The following is a 21,757-nucleotide window of genomic DNA, read 5'->3' on the forward strand; positions in this document are numbered from 1 at the left end:
CCTCTTCATTAAAGTCTTTCTCTTCACTCTCCCTGTAGACTTCAGTTCTCACCTCAGAGCCTTCCTGGGTCTTGGGGACCCACTTACCTCCTCCTCTTCCTCCTCTCGCTGCTATATTCCAGTGTAAGGACACCACATTTTGGAAAAGCTCTCTCTGCTGCTCACCACTCCGCCATCTCCCCAGAAGTCCTGTTTCTTCTTTCCTCCTATTTCTGATACTTTTTTTTTGAATGAACACTTAAGTGTTAAATATATTCATATTGCTGTATAACAGATCTCTAGATCTTTCTCATCTTTGCAAACTGAAACTTTCTACCCATTCAATACTCACTCTCCTTCCTCCTCAGTCCTTAGCCCTTGCCAACCACTGCTCTGCTCTTCCATTCTATGAATTTGACCACTCTAGAAAACGTTCATGGAATCGGAAGCACACAGTGTCTGTCCTTGTGTGACTATCTCATTTTACTTACACGTGACTTCTTATATACATTGTAAATATTTCCTTCCCATCTGTGTCTGTTTTTCAATTTTTTATAATTGTCTTTAACAAAGCAAAATTTTTTTAAATTTTTATAAAGCCAAATTTATCTTTTTTGTTTTGTTTTGGTTTTGGTTTTTGAAAGAGGGTCTTGCTATTAGTTCAACTAGGCTGGCCTTGAGCTCACAGCAATCCTGCCTCAGCATCACAGGTGCTGGGACTACAGGCATGCACCACCACGCCCAGCAAACATCATTTTTTTATCAATTATATTTTTTAATTATTCTAAGAACTCTTCACCTAATCCTAATTTTCTTTTGTATTTTTTTCTAAACGTCTTTTTTTTTTTTTTTTATGGTTTTTGAGACAAGGTCTGGCTGTGTAGCTCAGGCTGGCCTTGAACTCACTATGTAGCCCAAGTTGGCCTTGACTTCATGGCACTCCTCCTGCCTCAGCCTCCTGAGTGCTGGGATTACAGGCGTGTGCCACCACACCCAGCTATAATTATTTTTATATTTAGATCTATGATCCACTTTGAGTAGATTTTCACGTTCAACATGAAGTTTAGGTTGATGATCATTTCTTTGCATATGGATATCCAATTTTAGCCTTCAATTTGAGGAATGTTGTGTTGGTTTTGAATACCTCAGTTTTTGGCAATAGTAATAAAGGTGAAGTATTATGTCTATTTAGTGAAATGTTTTACCACTTAAAGTAATTTTTATAAATACTTTGACTTAAGAGAACTTAATAAATTCTTATAAAATTGAAAAACTAGGGCATACAAGGCCGGGGATTTAGCTCGGTAGCACCACGTCTGACTCCTAAGCACAGAGTCCTGAGTTTGATCCCTGTTACCAAAAAAAAAACTAGGGCACACATTTTTGACAATGTATTTGTAGCTATTTAACCTGCCTAGTATCTCTAGAAAGTTGTAAGAGTGGTCCCTTGGTAGACAGCTGGGTGTAGAAAGAAAATTTAATTTTCAATTTGTATTTCTTTGTACCCTTTGAAACTTTGCCACTTGTATGTGTTTTCTCATTTATAAGAAATAGATTCATAAGAAACTATGAATACAGCTGTAGTTTAAAAGGAAAAAAACTACAAAGACAACATAAATAGTAAAGAATCTGGAGGAAATAATGCATTCATGAAACTTGGTAGTTCATGTACAATGATGTGACTTCGAATGATTTTTTTAAAATGTTGTTTTCTAAATTAATTGAATTACTGCTTATAAAAACATGACAGGATGGGATTACATAGGATGTTTTAAAAACATGAATTCCAGACTAGATGTTTAGCTCAGAGATAGAGCAGTCCTTAGGATGCACAAGGCCCTGGGTTTAGCACCCAGCACCATAAATGAATAAATACCTTACTTACCTTTAAAAGTTACCACCAAGTTTAGAATCAAAGAATAGTGTCAGTTATGCTGTATGTATGCTGTACAAAAAGAATGAGGCAAATACCCATCCTCCAAGATGTTACAGGCTAAGGTGATTTATGTCCTTTGCTTTTATGTTTCAGTGCCAAACCTAAATCTGAAATCCACGTGTCTATGGCCTCTCCGGTCACTGTGTCCATGGAGACCGTATCCAATCAAAATAATGATCAGCCTACCATTGCTGTCCCTCCCACTGCCCAGCAGCCGCCTCCAACCATTCCAACCATGATTGCCGCAGCTAGTCCCCCATCCCAGCCAGCCGTTGCTCTCTCAACCATTCCTGGAGCTGTCCCCATCACTCCACCCATCACAACTATTGCAGCTGCACCACTACCAACAGCCACTGTGAGTGGCAGCCTCTCCTCTGTCGTAGGCCCCCCTATACCTGAGATCAAAGTGAAAGAGGAAGTAGAGCCAATGGACATCATGAGGCCAGTTTCCGGTAAGTTCATTCACAGAATACTCTCCCTTGACAGTTACTTCTTTCCTGCTTCCTAACACTGCACTCTAGAGTTTACCTCTTTTTTAATGTGACCACAAACCAGGACATATGACTCTGTGGTGCCCGGCTTTAAATGTTGCATTTCATTTGTTTTTAGTAAATGGAAGGCACTCCTTTTAAACACAAAGACCATTTTGGTTGCCTTTTTGTCATTAATTTTAATGTCTAACTAAAGTCATGAGAGTAATAGTTCCCCGTGTGTATCTTTTAATATAGATTCCTTGTATTCATTAAGAAAATATTACAGCCAGGCCTGGTGACACACACCTGTAACCCTGCATGTGAGAGGCTGAGGCAGGAAGATCACAAGTTTACGCCCACCCTGGACGGTGTAGTGACTTAGCAAGACCCTTTCTCAAAATGTAAAAGCTAATAAAAAGGGCCAGGAATGTAGTTCAGTGTGAAGGCCCTGGGTTCAGTCCCTACTAGCACCCAAATAAGTGAGGGAAGGAGGGAAAAAGGGGAGGAAGAATATTGCCTTGACAAGGAGTCAAGATATGATCATAGCTAAGTTCTGTTTATTTACACTGTGGAGATCTACAAAAAAAAAAAGACTTGAAGCTACAAGGGAGATTATTAGAGAGAGGGTGAGAGGGCCAGGAGGGTTAGGAACTGTTGAGGGTGCTGTGATCCAACCACGCAGGGCCAGGGACTTAGCTCAGTGGTTGTGCCGTCTGCCTCACAAGCGCAAGGTCCCGAGTTCGATCCCCAGTACCAAAAAAAAAAGAAGTATGTTACATGCATGTATGAAAATGCCATTGCAAAACCCAGTATTGGGGGCCGGGGATTTAGCTCAGTGGTTTGGCCGCCTACTATTGCAAGCACAAGGACCCGAGTTCAATCCCCGGTACCAAAAAAACCCAAAATACAAAAAACCCCAGTATAGGCACAACAAGTGACATGCAGTTTTGGTTTTGGTTTTGGTTTTTTGAGACAAGGTCTAGCTATACAGTTCAGGCAGGCTGTAAACTCACAGTGATCCTCCTGCCTCAGCCTACTGAGTGCTGGGATTACAGGCTTGCGCCACCATGCTAAGTTTAGATTTTTATAACATACTAAAATTGGGGGGGGGGTTATAAAGATAAGATTTGCATTTTCTTCCTTTTCAAATTTTTGTACAATTTCTGTATGTTTTCTTGCACAGCAAAGTAAGATTCCTTGTTTTAAAATACTCTCTTGGGAGCGGGAATTTGGCTCAGTGGCACCGGAGCCTGCCTTGAGAGCACAAGGTCCTGAGTTTGATCCCTGGTACCAAAAAAAAAAAATTCTCTTGATAAACTTTTATCTGACTAGTCAAATCCTAAAACTAGTCATTACCTCTTTTCTCCTTCCCTTCAACTATAAACTTCCAGTTTGTGAAAATCAAGTAACTTTAGAGATTTTATTTTGTTGTTTGTAAATTAATTTTGGATTAAAGTCCCCCTACCTGTATGTGCCAGGAAGCTGACAGTAATCTTACCTCTACCCCAGAAATTGTTCTCACATTGATGGTACAGCTTTGTGTAAATAAGTGCATCTCCCCACCCTCAGAGATTACTTTCTAGCAAGGGAGACAAATAGTAAAATAATAAAACAGTTATTAGGTGTGTGCACACTCACATGCACATACATGCATGTAGGTTTGCTTATTTAGGTGTTAGGTTCTCAAAAAAAAATATTGTATAGGAAAAGTTAGGTTTGAGGCTGAAACTATCAAAAAGGGGTACTAAGGGTCTCATGGAGGAAATGACATTGGAGTAGAGTCAGGAAAGATGAAGCGCTGGCCCCGAGGCTGTCTAGGAAAGGAGCATTCCAGGCCTAGAGAGCAGCAAGTGCAAATGCCTTGTGATTAGAGTGTGCCTGGTGTGCTCAGAGTTAGCAGAGGACATGGTCAGAGCTGAGGTCAGTACTCACAGGCCTCACTGTGTAGGACTCAGGCTGCACTGGGGCAGTGGGAAGCTACTCCTCTTGAGCAGAGGAATGCCAGGAGCTTGGTTAGGCTATAACCACAGCACTCTGGCTGCTGTGGGAGCAAAGATGGAAGCTGGGAGGCTTGTCTTGAGCCTGTTGCGCTACCTGTAGAAACAGGCCTGGCCAGGGTGGTAGTAGTAGACATGCTAGGAGGTAGGTGGATTCTGGATTTTTTTTCCTCCCAGTGCTGTTCTTCAAACCCAAGGCCTTCTGTATGCTAGGCAGCACCCCACCACTGAGCTACACCCCAGCCCCTTCATATGTTTTTAAGTTGCAGCCGAGAGTTTGTGGGGGTTGTTTTGTTTTGGCCCTACTGGAGATTGAACTGAGGGTGAGCGATATCCCTAGCTCTTTTTTTCAGAGTGGATCTAACTAAATTGCCTAGACTAGGCTCAGACTTGCAGTCCTCTTCCCATAGCCTCCCAGAGTCCTGGGGTCATAGGTGTGGGGTCACTACCATGACAATTAAAGATCAGATGGTGAAGATGAGGTGTTTGGCCTTAGCAGCAGGAGGCCATGGAGTTGATATCAGCTGAGATACAAAGGGTTGCAGAAGGACCATATTTTGTTTGGAGAGATTAGAGGTTTTTTTGGTCCAAGTTTGAAGTGTCTGTTAGACATCCAAATGTAGGCATCAAGTAAAAGGTTTAATCAACAAGCCTGGATTTTGGCATGGAAAATGAAGTTGCAGATAAAAATTTAGGAGATATAAGTATATATATAAAAATTATGTTCCAAGCCAGAAGCCTGGATAAGTGGATACAGTCACCTAGGAAATGAATGCACATAAAAGCTGAAGCAGTTCATAGACAGCTCTAGAACACTGCACCTTTGTGAGGTGGGAAAAGAGGCAAAATTCAGCAGAGGAGACTGAATAGAGGGGCCAGAGTGGTAGGATACAAGTTGGAGTATGAAGTGGTATATAAGGCAAGGGCAGAAAATTGTGGGAAGAAGGAATGTTTAGCTGGATCACATGCTGTTGAGAGATCGAGGGAGCTGAGGACTGAGCAGGTGACCCTTAGATTTAGCCACACAGAGGTCATGGAGATCTGGAGAACAGTTTCTGTGTAATGATAATAGTAAAAACATGATTGGAAGTAAGTTCAAGAAAAAACTGGGGGCTCAGATTGGCCTGGGGACTGTTGGCAGATAACTCTGGGTAGGTTTTGAAGATGTGGATTTGAGGTCTTTTGTGATCCCTGCCTTTCAACCTCTGGCACTGTTTCCCCCTCAGCTGCCTGACCACCCTCTTCTACCATAATGTTCTAGCCTTGGACACAGGGAGGATGTACTGGCTCCCTTACAGCCAAACAAACTAAACCTCTCCTCCTTTAAATTGTGGGTGTTGGGTATTCAGCTAACCAGAAAGCTAACACAAAGTGTTTAAAATGTAATCGAGAGGCGGGAGGGGGGAAGGGAGAGAACTGGGAGAGAAATAGAAACATGGTGTACAAAAACATTATAGAGAAGTTTGCTGTAAAGGGATAGAAAAAGAGGGTAATAACAGAAGGGAAATGATGTCAAGAAGTTTGTTTTTTTGTTTGTTTTTGTTTTTTTGCAGGTCTGAGTCTCTTGGGCTTTCCACTACACCTACATCCCTGGCCTTTAGTTGTTTTGTTTTGCTTTGTTTTGTTTTTGTTTGAGATAAGAGTTTTATATGTTAGTGGGAGTGATTAATTAGAAAGGGAAGAACTGATAATGTAAGAGAAAGCAGTGCAGATTCCTGGGGCAGTGTCTGAAGAGGAGGGGGTGGTGGCAGGATCAGTGTTTTCTGAAAGGTTTGGCCTTTGCTGAAGAACTGAGAGGGGAGAATATACAGTCACTGTGCGATGGGGCGGTGTAGGGGGTACCTCATGGACATAGCTTTCTGATTGTTTCTTTTTCAGTAAAATAGAAGCAGGATCACTAAGAGTACAGGTAGGGAAGAGGAGTTGAGAAAGTGTAAAATACTCATCTAGGGGCAAATAGGATGTTTACCAAGTGAGAACAACCAGCTTGCTGTGTGGTCATTCCAGCTACTTTAGCACATAGGTGCAGACTAGCACAGGTTGGACAGTTGGTGTTTTTTTTTTTTTTTTTTTTTTGGTACCGGGGATCGAACTTGGGACTTTGCTCTTGTGAGTCAGGCTACAGAACCACTGAGCTAAATCCCCAGCCCTGGAGAGTTGTATTTAAACCTCTTCTGCTTTTGCCGAGTTTGGCGAAGCAAGAAAAGGGAAAAAGATGGAATAAAATGAGTAAAATGTGGAATTTGAATCTACCAATGGGAAAAAATGGACATGAAAAGAGACGTGACAGAAAGAAGCATGAGAAGGTGGATGGGCAGGAGCTACTAGTGCAGTCAAAGGATTGTTGGAAATTGGTTACTAATAAGAGTGACCTAGGCAGTTGGTTTTGGCTAAAGATTTGAGTACTAGAAATTGAGATGGGTGTGAAGCCAGTTGTAGTTATTGTTGATAACAGTGTAGGGCAGTGGTGGCGAACCTATGGCACATGTGTTATTATGTTTTTCTTTTTAATATATGAGTTTTTTTTTTTCCTTAACTAAAGCCTCAGTATTCAGGTTTAATTGCAGCGTTAGCACTTTGGGACAAATAAGTGGGTTCTGGGTTGCAGTTTGGCAGTCGATTTTTTTTTTTTTTTTTTTTTTGTACCAGGGATCAAACTCAGGACCTTGCGCTTGTGAGGCAGGTAGCAGAACCACTGAGCTAAATCCCTGGCCCTTGGCACTCAGTTTCTAAAAGGTTCGCTGTTGCTGGTATAGGGAGTGGGTAGCTGAGTGTGAGTGGAGGAAAAGGATGGGGCAAATAATGTGGCAGAGTTGAGGTGAACCGTTAGCATGATTTTTAAGTTCCTAGATGTGTGGTCCTAGAAAACTAGGATTTACTTCCTCACTCTGGAGGCTTTTTGTCTGAACACAGTATACTGTGGTAGTTAACAGTGCAGAGTCAGAAGTGAGGCTGCCTCTGCCACTTCACATGTGTGTGGCTTATGCCACATACTCTTATCTGTAAATTGAGGGATGTATTGGTCTGTCTTCCTGTTACTGGGATACAATACATAACTCCCACAGCTTAGAAGGAGAGGTTTAATTTGGCCCATGATGTCAAAAGGATTCAGTCCATGGTCACGTGACTCCAAGGCAGGAACATCGTGGTGGAATGGGGTGGCAGAACAAAGCTGCTTTGTTAAGCAGAGTAGGGGAATAGTGCCAGAGACCATGCGGCTAGGGACCAGATACCATACCCAAAGCTGCACTTCCGTGAGCCCCCAAACACACCCAGAAATGTGCTTTACTAATACCGAGTCAGTGATGGTGAACCTTTTAGAGACCGAGGGCCCAAACTGCAACCCAAAACTCACTTATTTGTCACAAAGTGCCAAGACTGCAATTAAACTTGAGTACTGAGGTTTTAGTTTAGAAAAAAACGAACATGGTAACTTGGCTTGCTGTGGCTCATCCCTGCCCTAAGTTATTCCCAAGCTAATAAAGTTGACAGTCCAGATTAACTGTCAACAGGGGATAATAGTAATGTTTGCTTATTCTGATTGCTTTGGAGGGGTTGGTTGGTACTGGGGATTGAATCTTGTGCTTGCAAGGGAGGTGCGGCACCCCTGAGCTAAATCCCCGGCCCCTGATTGCCTTTTTAAGATTATCAGTTAATTGGTTACCTGCTAGGAATTTGTTTAAAGTCCACAAGAATAGTGACTTACCTGTGTAAGATTTTTATCTCCCTTGAAGCAAGCTGTATGTTCAAGAATAGTATGTGGATTCTATCAGATCCTTAGCTCCTTCCCATTTTTCCCTGCATGAACCTGTAAGATTTGACCTTCATGCTCTTGATTCATAGCAGCTGCTGTAGCTCTGGCTATCACAGCTAAAACCTAGGGCACAGAAAGAAGTCAAGGAATAGAAGATGACATCTTTGTTTTCTTTTCCCTTTTTTGGATGGGGGAATGGGATACTGGGGATCAAACCCAGGAAAACTCTGCCACTGAGCTGTATCTCCCGGTCTTTTTATCTTTTGAGACAGAGTCTCATGAACTTGCAGTCCTCCTGACTCAGCCTCCCTTAGTGCTGGGATTACAGGTGTGCACCACCTCATCTGGCTAACATGTAAGGAAACTCCCTGAAAGTGCTGCAGAACACTCCTTCCATTTTATCTGATCACACCTATAACAAAGGCTAAGTAATACATTGTTTTAGCTAAGTGACGTGGTACCATGTCAAAGTGAGACTCCTGGAACCAAGTACGGTGAAGCTGTGGAACATTAAAAAGCATTCAGTAGTCTCCACCACAGCTAGAGTGCTGGCTCTCTACTGTCCTCTTGTTTGTTGTTGCTGGGAATCAAGTGAAGCTTTCCATTATGTCTGGCTTCTCAGAGCTGTCTGTGCTCCATTTCCTCTGACAGCAGTTCCTCCGCTGGCCACCAACACTGTGTCTCCATCTCTCACATTGCTGGCGAATAACCTGTCCATGCCTACAAGTGACCTACCACCTGGTGCCTCCCCAAGGAAAAAGCCTCGGAAACAGCAGCACGTGATCTCAACAGAAGAAGGGGATATGATGGAGACGAACAGCACTGATGACGAGAAGTCTACTGCCAAGAGTCTGCTGGTGAAGGCTGAGAAGCGCAAGTCCCCTCCCAAGGAGTATATCGGTAAGGATCCTCTAGGCTCACTGCTGCCCCATGACACTTCCTGCTGCAGCCTGGAGGACATCCCAGAAGTGTTCCCTTAGTCCATTTTCCTTCCAGCTCTCTTGTTGGAATTGAACCTCATGGATTGTTGGGAATATGTAATAAGCCATTTAATGCCTTCTTTTCTTGCCCCTTGAATAGATGAAGAAGGTGTGAGGTATGTCCCAGTTCGTCCAAGACCTCCCATTACTCTGCTTCGTCACTACCGGAACCCTTGGAAAGCTGCCTACCACCACTTTCAGAGGTACAGTGACGTCCGAGTCAAAGGTTAGTATCCAGTTTTAACACATGAAATTGCTGTAACCCTTGGCTGTATTATCACAGCAGGAACCTGTAGGTGTACCTCAGTGACAGAACATCTTCCTAGCCTGTGACAGACCCTGAGTTCAGTCCCCACCACTGCAAAAAGGAAGAAAGGGGGAGAGGGAAAGAAAGGAAGGAAGGATCACAATTTTTGTTTTAAAATCTTGAAGCAAACTGTTTACATGAAATATCCTGTTGAATGTAAAGTTTGGAAAAGTACCTTTTGCCTATATATATTTGTTGCAATCTAAATCTACTTACTGAATGATTGAAGAATACAACCTTGGTTTGAGTAAAAAGCTTCATGTGCTTGCAAAATGACCTTTAGTCCCCAGAGTGGCAGTGGGAGATCTGTACTAGATTGCTATTTAGCATAATCCACAGTAGTTGCTAGGGTGCTAAGGTGTGCATACATCATAAGCACTTTCTTTCCAAAAGACATTTTATTTAAAAACATATATGAAGCTTTTGAAATGGTCTAGGGCAAGTCCTCAATAAGTGTATTGTCATTGTTGAACCTGAGAATAACATTCTATAAACCTACATATAATGAAAATGGCTGATAACATCTTACAGAAACTTGATAAATATTTATCTGGATGGACTTTAGTGTCTTTCATCTTTGGTGTCTTTGATCTCAAGTACAGTAGACATACAGGGAACTGTGAGTTTCCAGAGAACTGCTCATACTTCCCATTCTTTTGTGTAAATTCAACTTGGACACTGCTGTTAGAGTTTTCCTGGGGCGTCTGGTTGAGTCCAGTTTGGATGGTACTGTTAGACATTAGTGACATGCATGAAGCTTAGGCCCTGAGTGGCAGTGTAGAGGTGATTGCACTTCCCAGCTCTTCTTCCTCACAGTACGTAGCTGTTCTTTGATATACGTGAGGAATTGGTTTCAGGACTCCCCACACATGCCAGGACCCATGGGTACTTATGTTCTGTATGTGAAATGGCATGGTGTTTGCATATAACCTATGTGCATCCTCCTGCCTACTTTATCATCTCTAGTTTACTTGTAATACATAATACAAATGCTATACAAATAGTCAGTATTCTGCATTATTTAGGAACAAGGCCTGCACATATTCAGTATAGATAGATCTCATTTTTCAAATACTGTCAAGCTGTTGTTAGGCACAAGGCCCTAGGTTAATTCAGTGCCAGAAACCCATAACCCCAGTCTTAATCCTGAGAAAAACATCACATGCAAGGGCGGAGGATGACTTTTTTTTTTTCTTGTGCTGAGGTTTGAACTCAACATCATGAATTTTAATCAAGGGGTATCAAACAATATTTGAACATTACTCTTCAAAACTGTAAGGTTCATTAAAAACCCTGACAGAAAAGGCCAAGAAATGGCCTGAGGAGTCTAAAGAGACAGTGACAAGTGAATGTGACATGGAGTCTGAGGGGTCCTAGAACACAACATGACAATAAAATTTTTTAAAAATATAGCGTGGCATGGTGGTCCATGCCTATAATCCCAGCACTCAGGAGGCTGAGACAGAAAGATCAGCGGTAGTTCAAGACCACCATGGGCTACATAATGAATTCAAGCCCAGCCTGAACTGAACTACACAGCAAGACCTTGTCTCAAAACAACAACAAAAAATCAATAGGGCTAAGGATGTAGCTTACTTAATATATGTGAGGCTCTGGGTTCAATCCCTAGCACAAACACACACACAAAAATGTTCAACATCCCCACCCACTAGGGAAATGCAGATGAAAACACAATGAGATGTCACAATGCACCTATTAAAAAAGGTGAACTAAAAAGAGAAGTAACAGGGCTCGGGGTGTAGAGTTCCTCCCTAGCATCCACAAGTCTCTGGGTTTGATCCCCAGCACCACAAAGAAAAACTCATAATTGGGATGGAGTGTTGTTCCAGAGGGATGCCTACCATGTGTGAGGCCCTGGTTCTGTCCCCAGCATCACACATGCAATGTTAATGGGAAGTTTTGGAGAAACTAGGTCCCTGAGAGTGTTATCCCACTGCCTTCCAACCTCCATTGAGGTTTTCACTATATTTGAAGTTCCCTTGTAAATGAAGTGATTTTTTTTTTTCCTTTTCCTGCTACGAAGATTCCCTCATTGTCTCTGACTTTGAGATGTTTGTGGTTCTGTTTGCATTTGTCATGCTTGTATGTCCTTCTACTTCTTAAATTTGTAAGTAGATTGTTTTGTAAATAATTTGAGGAGTTTTCATCTATTTTCTCTTTGAATATTTCTTTTTTTGGTTTATATGTCGTGTTTTGGTGAGGCCTTCACACATGTGCTGATTGTGTTTTTTATTTATTTGGCAGTGCTGGGGATTAAACCCAGGCCTCACACATAAGAGCCAAGCACTCTGCCATTGATAGTCTACCAGCCCATGTTGGTTCTCTAATGGTGTTCCAGTTATACTCCTTCAAAGCCATTGTTGAGCCCTCTCCTGCAGTTTTTTTTGGTACCAGGGATCGAACTTGGGACCTTGTGCTTGTGTGGCAGGCGCCAGAACCACTGACCTAAATCCCCGGCCCTCTCCTGCAGTTTTTAATTTCAGTTTTTGTACTTTTCAACTCTAGAATTTTCATTTTTGTTTTTTTTACAATTTCTCTTTTCTTTAAATGATACTCTGTATTTCATGGGTCATTGTATCCTAACTTCCCTTCTCCCATCATGCTTTCTTTTAGTGCTTTGAATGTATGTTTTCAGGGTACTTGAAATCTTTTTGGGGGTTAAATTTGAATATTTGGCCACTCCTATAGGCATTCTCTAATGCCTACTTTCTTTTAGGAATATTGGTCATATTTTCCTGCCCTGTAATTCTTTTTTGGAAACTGAACAATTTAGATAATGTATTAAAGCAGAGCTCAGTGCTAGTCTCTTGGGCCTGTGCTGTTATTTGCTTGTTTGTTTGGTGATAGGCTCAGTTCATGTAGTAATACTAAGTACTGCCCTCAGCCCTGATGCCACTTCTTGGGGAGTTGCAGCTATGTTACATGCTGGTCCCCCGAGATGACAGTGGTTTTGCTAGGCTTTCGTCCACTCTTTGCCTGATCATACCCAGCTCATCAGCCCATTCATTTCTGGCCATTTTCTCAGCTTTCACCAGTGCTGTGGTGTACAAAACTAACCCAGTCGAAGTGTTTCTTGGTCAGTAAAGTGTTTGAGGTGAGCGTCCAGAATTTTTCTGCCCTCAGAAGAAACCCTCCCATGTGTTTTATACTTTGTTTGCCTGCATACAACCTAGATTGTTTCTTCAGCCAGTTGACAGATTTCTCAGCAACCTCCTGGTCTTTGGAGCACCTTCAGGCTTGAACTCCTCCAGACTCTGGCAGAGTCAGGTCCACTGAGAAAGACAGGAAGTCCTCTGCTTTGCAGCCTGCCACCTTTTCCGCCCGTATCCCACAGGCTCAGTCTTGGAGCCAGGGCTCAGAAGGAATGTGGGAACCTGACCGTCATCTCTGTGAAGGACAGCCCTGCTCAGGAGAGCCACACAGCAGAGGGCAGGAGGGAAGGAGCAGCCCCTAGCACTCCTCACAAGCCAGGCAAAGCGTATGGTCCACATTCTCAGTGTGCTTTGAATGGGGGTCGGGTGGGAGAAAAATGCCCATGTCCCAGTTGCATTCCCCAAGGACTTAGCCTCAGCCATAGGTAGCTGAGCCACGATGGGGAGCACAGATGCCCTTCCCTTTTCCGGAATAAGCTGGTACTAGAGGAGAGACGGCCCCATGTCATGGATCCTTGTAGTCTGGCATATAGGGTCTCACTCGGCTGAGCCGGGAGGAAAGAACAGCAGTCAGGTTCAAATACCACAGACCTTCACCTTACTTAATTTTAGTACATTTTCTTAAATATTGCTTCATTTGCCCACAAGACCATTTCCTAAGGTTTAACCTAGTGACCATTGTGATTTTTCACTGATGTCACTGGGTAGTGGTCAGTGGTGTGCTGTTAGGCCGAGAGTCAGTCATCTCCCCTACGGTCTTGAGCTGCTCCACAAGGCAGATCAACCGCTTCTTGAAAATGAAGCCCACCCTCACATGCTAGCCAGCAGCAGTTGCAATCCTGGGAATTGATCCCAGAGAAAGAACAACGTGCACGCAAAACCTGTACACAGATTCTCGTAGCAACTTTTTGTGTAATAATGAAAAACTGGAAACCCCACACAGCCATCAGTAGACAAATGATTAAACAAACTGGTGGCATTGAATGATACTCAGGAGTGCAAAGGAAAGAACTTTCGAGCTAGGTGTAGTGGTGCTCTCCAATAGTCCTAGCACTGGGAAGCTGAGGCAGGAGGCTCTCTTAAGTCCAGAGTTTAAGAACAACCTAAGCAACATAGTGAGACCTGTCTCAAAAAAAAAAAAAAGACCAGGCATATTGGCTTTGGGAGGCTAAGACAAGAGGATAAAGTTCGAGCCCAGCTTGGGGAACTTAGTGACTTTGATCTCGTCTCAAAAGATGCTAGGTTCAATCCCTGGCATAACAAAAAAGCCAGTTGTGGTGCATGCCTATAATCCCAGTATTGTAGGAGGCTGAGCCAGAAAGATCATAAGTTCAAGCCCAACCAGGGCTATTTAGCATGACCCTGTCTCAATAAAATGGCTTGGCTTGTCTGGGAGGCTAAGATAGGAGTATCACAAGTTTGAATGCCATCTGGGGAACTTAGGGAAACCTATCTCAAAATGAAAATTTAAACACAGGGTGGTAATATGGCTCAGTGAGAAGACCCCAAGTTCAGTCTTAATCCCCAGTGCCACACACACACAAAAAGGGGTTTGGAGGAACCCTTAACTCATGCAACAGTATGGATCTCAGGGCACTGTGCTGTTAAACTTACTGGGGAAAAGCCCAAATACATATCAAAAAGTACCACGATTCCGTCAGTGTGACAGCCTCAAAATAACAAAATTACAGAGGTAGGCAGCATATTAGTGGTTGCCAGAGGTTGATGGTCAGGAAGGCAGGGTGTAGGGGTGGCATAAGAGGGATCTTTAAAAAAAAAAAAAAAAAAGGATCTTGGCGACAGTGGGAAGGTCTGCGTCTTGAGTGCAGTGATGGTGTACAAATACATGCAGCAGCAGAGCCCATACCCACACCTCACCTGTGGCACTTCCTTGGTGTTGGTGTAGCATAGTTACATGTGATGTGAGCCGTGGAGAAACTGGCTGAAGGGCTGTGTCTTCTTACAAGGTTAGAGGGAGGCACAACATACACAGTGGTTCAAAAGCCCCAGTTCTCACACTTAGGATCTACAAAAGGATCAACTGTCTATTAAGTAATAATTTTATTACACGGCATACAGTTCACCATGAAAATATACAATTTGATGATTTTTATATAGTAACAGACTTGTTCATTCATCACCAGTCTTAAAACTTTTCATACCTTTGGCCATCATCCTGATTCTAGCAGTACCTTCCCCCAGTGATTTCCTAGCACTGGACATTAAATATGAATGTATTGTATTCCTGGCTTCTTTCACTGAGCAGAATGTCTTCAAGGTTCATCCAGTTACACCATGTCCCTTCTTTTCTTTTAATTTTTTAAATTTTTGGCACTGAGGATTGAACCCAGGACCTTCACACTGAGCTACATCCCCGGCCCTTTTCTTTCTTTCTTTTTTAGTGTCTTATTTTGAGATAAGGTTTCACTGAGTTGCCAGATTAAACTAGAATTTGAGATCTTCCTGCCTCAGCCTCCCAAGTGCTAGGATTACAGGTGTGTCCCCCCAAAATGTAAGACTTACAGTGAAATATACAAGTACATGAAATATATAAGTACATGTAGAAATGGTGAAATCTGAGTAAGGTTGAGGGGCTGCGGCAATGTCGTGGTTGTGGTACTGTACCATAGAGATATATAATATAGCTATTATACCATATTACCATTGAAGGACTAGATGTAGAGTACACAAGATCTCTTTTCTTTCTATCTTTCTGTCTGTCTATCTATCTGTTACGAAGTACTAGAGATTGAAACCAGCATCTCATAGAATGCTGGGATTACAAACACACCTGGCTTCCGTTGGGAGGGTGGTACTGGGGGTTGAACCCAGGGCCTTCGCACTGAACTACATCCCCAGCCCTTTTTATTTTTTTATTCTGAGACAGATTATCAGTAGGTTACTAAGTTACCTAGGCTGGGCTCTATCCTCCTGTCAGCCTCAGAGAGTGGTGGGAGTATAGTTGTGACCACCACACCCCTTTTCTCTGTATTCTTTTTTCTTTTTTTTTTTTGGTACAGGGGATTGGACTCAGGACCTTGCGCTTGCGAGGCAGGTGTCGACACCCTGGCCCAGTCTGTATTATTTCTTACACTTGCATGTAAATCTGAAGTTATTTCAATGTGCTGACAACCTTTTAAATCATATTCATGCTAATATTTTGGTATCTGCCAAATAGGGATTTTTAATGAATTAACTTTATTGGATAGGGGCAGTATTAGATTCACAGCAAAACTGAAGACAAAGTAGAGAGTTCCCATAAACTCCCTGCCTCTACATGTGGACATTTCACACCACAAGTGAGACATTTCTTAAAATTGATGAAAATTCAGAGTTCATAGTATGCAGCAGGGCTCACTCTTTGTGTAGCCTGTGAGTTTGAGCATATGGACATATCTGGGTTTTTAAAATCAGTTTATACAATAATTTTTAATTAACCACATTACATATGAGAATCTTAAGTTCTACTTAAAAAGTAATTAAAGCTGGGTGTTTTAGTACACCACCTGTTAATCCTCTAGCTGCCTAGAAGGGGGGACAGGAGGATCACAGGTTTGAGGTCAGCCTGGGCAGTTAGCAAGAGCCTATCTCAAAATAAAATTAGAAAGGGCCAGCGAGATAGTTCAGTGGTATAATCCTTGCCTAGCACACATGAGGCCCTCAGTTCAATCCCCAGGTACTGTAGAAAAATCTTACAAATAGAGCTAAACTCAACGTTGTCCAACATCCCTCAATTCTAGACTTGATATCTTTTTTTTTCTTTTTTCTTTTTTTGGTACCAGGAATTGAACTTGGGGCCTCATACTTGCCAGGCAGGTGCTGTACTGCTGAGCTACATCCCTAGCCTGATATCTATTTTATATTTACTTTATTACACCACTGGTCACTGGACTTTTCTCCCAAATTTGAAATATAATTCCCACTTGATTCATGGGATTTCAGATCTAGATAACACCAAAAAGCTTCCAGAATTCCATGTCCAACCCTGCACGTGCTTATATGCATCACATACTGAGCAAGTCTGAATCACTAAAGACCATCACCCATCTTATAAGAGATTAGAATATTAACTTGGTCTTTTTAACTCACTAGAGTAGTATATCTTCAAAGCTTTCTTCTGGAGTGACCAGAAAGGTAGAAAGCTTTTATTCGTGTGGTTGAATCCTTTTTCTAATGGCTTAAATGCAGAGAAATTACTTAAAAACATTTATGTAAAGAAATCTTGCTTAAAAATTATGGCACTAAGGTTACTTGAACACAGATGATTTAGCCATATAAAAATTGAAACACGCTTATTTTTACATGATTCCAGAGGAGAAGAAAGCTCTGCTGCAGGAAATAGCTAATCAGAAAGGAGTATCCTGTCGTGCCCAGGGCTGGAAAGTCCACCTCTGTGCTGCCCAGTTACTACAGCTGGTAGGTGCAGTTCTAGAGGATGCTGGAGATGCTCAGCTTCTCAGAACGTTTGTCTCTTGAGTAAATCTGAAGCATTCCCTACTAACATGGGTCATAGTACGTTTTCTGTGTGTTGCTATGTAATATCAAAACTACTATATCAGTTACTTGTGCTTATGATTAAATCTTAGATCTAAAATGTATGGAACAGCTGTGGTGGAAAACCTAAAATTAAGATTTGATAATTAAGGCCGGGGATTTAGCTTAGTGGTTCCACCGCCTGCCTCACAAGTGCAAGGACCCGGTTTTGATCCCCGGTACCCCCCCCAAAAGATTTGATATTAAGTAACATCTGAAACAGGGAGCCATTAATGGCCTACCCATAATGCCCTCCTCCCTAGCGTATCACTTAGATAAGGTCCTTTGTCTCAACAGCCCTCCTCACCATGGGAACCAGGCACAGTCCTGTTTCTCAGTTAGCAGTGGGCTTAATTTCTCTGCCAGCTTCAGATATTGGTCAAGCCAGTCACAGACTCCCTTAGGGAGCAGGGGCACCCCTTCCCTCTTGATACTACAAAGCCTGCTTCCCACAGCTGCTCCTTTTCAGTCTGGTCTTGTGTGCAATTCATGTGCCCCTGCATGGCATGCTGTGTCCTCCCTAGACCGTAATGTATGTGACTGGTAAAATGCTGTCAGTCTCCTCTGTCCAATGGTGGATCCTCTATGTTCAGCCAATTTCATGAGCCTAGGATAAGAATCTCTCCTTCATCCATTGGGTGAAGAGAGGATACAGTGAAAACAACACCCTGATGAAGTTTCCCCATATTTGAAGTAGCAGTGATCTCAAAAACATGGTCTGTTATCAGTATCTATAAAAGTGAGTTCCTTGGCTTTTTATTTATAAAAATCATAAGTTTTTTCTCAAAACTGGTAGAATTTGGGCTGGGGATTTAGCTCAGTGGTGCCGCTGTGAGCCTTGAAAGCGCAAGATCCCGAGTTTGATCCCTGGTACCAAAAAAAAACTAGTAGAGTTGTTTTTCAGAGAGAGGAATTGTGAATTCAGGGCCATATTTAAAAGTTATCCTTGAAGGGAACAAGAGAGGAGGGAGGGAGAAAGGAAGGAAAGAACAAGAAAAAATGTGAAATGGAAGGAAAAAATGGAAACAAAGCTTTTGTACATGAGGGGAGGGAGCTTGAGGGAGGGAATAGGATAAAATAAAATTTATTTTAAAAGTCAAAGAATTAAATTTAGTGATTCCTTGATAAGTTAAACATACAATTACCATGTAATTTGGCAAGTCCACTCCTAAATATAAACTCAAAAGAATTGAAAATAAGTGTTTCAAAAAAAAAAGTTAGGGGCCAGGGATTTAGCTCAGTGGCGTGCATCTGACTCACAAGTGCAAGGTCCTGAGTTCAATCCCCGTTACCAAAAAAAAAGTTATCCTTGAAGAGATGAACCTAAATAATGTCAAAATAAAATGCAAATCACTATTGATCAATTTTCATGACTGTTTGTTAACCTTAATACTTTAGTCCTTTAGAGAAAGGACTTTAGGCTGGGAATTTTCACTCAAACACTCTTACAATAGTTGGCAACATTGACTTGAGGTGGGTTCCGTTGCCTGAGGCTAATATAGAACAATATCTCTGAGTCACATGCTCCCTCTTATGTGTTGCAGACAAATCTGGAACATGATATTTATGAAAGACTTACCAACCTACAGGAAGGAATTATCCCAAAGAAAAAAGCAGCAACTGATGATGATCTGCACCGAATAAATGAACTAATACAGGTTGGATATGCCCTTTCCCACCTGATCACATACATAGCAGGTTATTTGCTAGAGTCCTCCTCCCATTGCCCTCCCTCACCCACTAGTGTCTTTATTTTTTTCTTTTTGGTACCAGGGATCAAACTCAGGACCTTGTGCTTGTGAGGCAGGTGGCAGAACCACTGAGCTAAATCCCTGACCCCTAGTGTCTTTCATAATAACAGCTTATTGTTATGACCAGTGTGGTGGCACGCTCTAGTAATCACAGCTATTCTGGAGGCTGAGCCAGTCATATCACAAGTTTGAGACTAACCTGGCAACTTAGTGAGACCATGTCTCAAAATAAAGTTTTTAAAGTGCTAAGGATGTAGCTCAGGGATACAGTGCTTGCCTAACATGCATTGAGGCCCTGGGCTCAATCCCCAGCACTGATGGTGGGGGAAAGCCTATATTACCAAAAAGCACTCTATGTGGAAGTCTTAAAATGGCCTCTCCCCAAGGGAGCATTTCTGTCAGAGCCGTTCCCTCCTCATGACTGCTCGCTGATGATGTGATGTCTTCTGTTCCAGGGAAACATGCAGAGGTGCAAGCTTGTGATGGATCAGATCAGTGAGGCCAGAGACTCCATGCTTAAGGTTTTAGATCATAAAGATCGTGTCCTGAAGCTTCTAAACAAGAACGGGACTGTGAAGAAGGTGTCAAAATTAAAGCGAAAGGAAAAAGTCTAGACCAAGAAGAATCAAGAGTTTGGAAACAGAATTTATGAAGAATGATGGTGGGGGTGGGGGGAGGGTTTTGGTTCTTTTCAAAGGAACATTGAAATAAAGGTAGTGTTCCTTCATTTACACATGAAAGCAGAGGGGGACCCGTGGCATCCAGTGGCGCGCGCAGCTGACTCGACACAGCGAGCCCTGTTTTTCTTTAGGCACATCCCTGTTACATCTGCCCTGTGTCACAGTGACTCCTGAGGTGCAGTGACACAGATGGCTCCCTGGCGTTTTTCAGCATCAGTTTATAGACTGTATCTGGTGGATTCCGGCAGGACCCACACGGCCTGGATTGAAAGCATCCACTCAGAGCATCTGTTATTTCTCTACACTGAAAATAAAGCCTCTTCTCCTTGCCCCAGTCAGTTCTTCTTTCTGACCTTCAGATGCCCTAGTTGGCCTTTTACAGTAGTGCCACAGCACCAAGAGAGGCTGCCACATCACACACTAGAGTTTGAACTATCAGTTCTTGTTGCTTTTTTAAAGAACCATTTCCAAGTGAAGTTGTTACACCGTTTATCCTGCGTTTGTCAGAATTGGATTTTTATGGAGGTTCAGAGCAGGCAACACCAAATATTGCTCTGAGATCCTGTTCTGAAGTACGTTCCTGGATCTCTGTACTTCTGTAGCTGGTGTGATGCTGTTAATTGTACCACACATCTCCAGACGTTAATAAAGGACTCAAAGAGGTTTTGTACATAATCAGTGTGCATCCTTTTCTAAAGCATGTTAGTGCTGTACTGAACATGTCTTAAGTGTCCACCTTGCTGTCATTTCTCTGTTCTGTTTTATTATTCCACATAGAGCTCTGCTTATCCCGGTAATTTGAACATGTTACACAGTGAAGTCTTGGCTCTTGGTTGTCTTAAATACATGAGTGATACAAATTGGTCAAATTGTGAGACTGTTGAAGCTACAATACCTGTTAAGGCTGCAGTAAGAAGGTGAAGCTTTCAAGTGGGTAAATTCTCTTCACAAATCACTCTTAGTTCTCTCAAGTAACCTCTAGTAAAGCAGCCCAGTCTTGCTTCCTGTGGACACAAGACCACCCATCACATCTATTGCTTCTACAGGGAAGACCCGACCACCCTCCTTCTTTAAAGCACAAGTTTCCAGCTCCTTGAACAGAGCTGAGACAGATCAATTCCCCTTCTGCCTGCAGGACCAACACTCCAGCTCCCAAGACAGCCCTGCTGGTACTGTATTAGAATGGTGACCTTGGGGCTGGGGATTTAGCTCTGGTTTTGCCGCCTGCTGTTGCAAGCACAAGGACCCGAGTTCAATCTCCGGTACCAAAAAAAAAAAAAAAGAATGGTGAGCTTTCCTTGGAGTGGGCTTGGGCTAGAAAGAAGCAGTGCAGACTGTTGGTCTCCGGGAGCCTGAGTAGCCAAGGGGCAAGAAGTCTTAGGAGCTGGTAGAGGCTGCATCACCAAAATGCTTCCTTGCAAAATGGAGGCAACCTAAAAAGATAGCCACTGTCTCCTAGGCACCTGCAGAATGCCTGCTGGAACAGACCATTGTCTGGTCTCATCTGTGTACACATTCCCAACCCCTGACCCCACCCCGTGATCCTATGTGGTCTGCTGGCTAGTGTGTGACAAGGTTAGGTATTTGGGGTCCTGTGTTACAGATGTGCTGTTTAGAAGTCTGTCACCGTTTAATGAAACTTAACCCTTCTCAAAGGAAGCTTGCCAGCATAAACCTTAAAGTCATTGCAGGCTAGGGTGGTAGTTTTTCATTATTCCCTCACCTTGTGAGGACAATACAATCAGAAGTTGGGAGAGGGCTGAGCATGTAGCCTAGTGGCAGATTGCTTGCCTAGAATGCACAAAGCCCTGGGTTCTATCCCCAACACTGCCAAATGGGATGCAAACGCAATAGTTCTGAAACATCTCCATGTAAATTATAACAATATACAATACACACAGCTTTTAAAAGTGAAAAAAAAAAGATTTTCAAAATGATTAAAGAAGGGGTTGGGGATTTAGCTCAATGGTGCCACCGCCTGCCTCAAAAGCGAAAGGTCCTGAGTTCAATCCCCAATACCAAAAAAAGTCAAAATGATTAAAGATATAGTTGACATTATAACCTAAACTTTTTTTGAGACAGGCTCTCTCTCTAGACTGGCCTTAAACTCATTATGTAGCCCAAGCTGGCCTCAAACTCGTGGTGATCCTCTTGGCTCAGCTTCCTGAGTGCTAGGATTGCAGGCATGCACCAC

At 42.6% G+C, this 21,757-nt stretch overlaps 1 protein-coding gene across 7 annotated transcripts in view; it reads left to right on the top strand.

Annotated features, from left to right (window-relative positions):
• The window catches only part of LOC101726564 (histone deacetylase complex subunit SAP130), an 81,791-nt gene extending 61,553 nt beyond the window's left edge, over nt 1-20,238 (top strand). For all 7 annotated transcript variants that reach the window (XM_087198887.1, XM_087198910.1, XM_087198906.1 and 4 more), the window contains 6 exons: nt 2,009-2,367; nt 8,791-9,039; nt 9,220-9,345; nt 16,912-17,015; nt 18,677-18,790; nt 19,339-20,238. In XM_087198887.1, the coding sequence (XP_087055013.1) occupies nt 2,009-2,367; nt 8,791-9,039; nt 9,220-9,345; nt 16,912-17,015; nt 18,677-18,790; nt 19,339-19,497 (1,111 nt within the window). In that variant the 3' untranslated portion in view covers nt 19,498-20,238. The remainder of the gene's footprint in view (nt 1-2,008; nt 2,368-8,790; nt 9,040-9,219; nt 9,346-16,911; nt 17,016-18,676; nt 18,791-19,338) is intronic.
• Nucleotides 20,239-21,757: the final 1,519 nt, after the last annotated feature.

The sequence above is a fragment of the Heterocephalus glaber genome, unplaced genomic scaffold (genome assembly GCF_053883595.1).
Source record: "Heterocephalus glaber isolate CG9 unplaced genomic scaffold, H.glaber_assembly_v1.0 deba00000347, whole genome shotgun sequence".
Lineage (NCBI taxonomy): Eukaryota > Metazoa > Chordata > Mammalia > Rodentia > Bathyergidae > Heterocephalus > Heterocephalus glaber.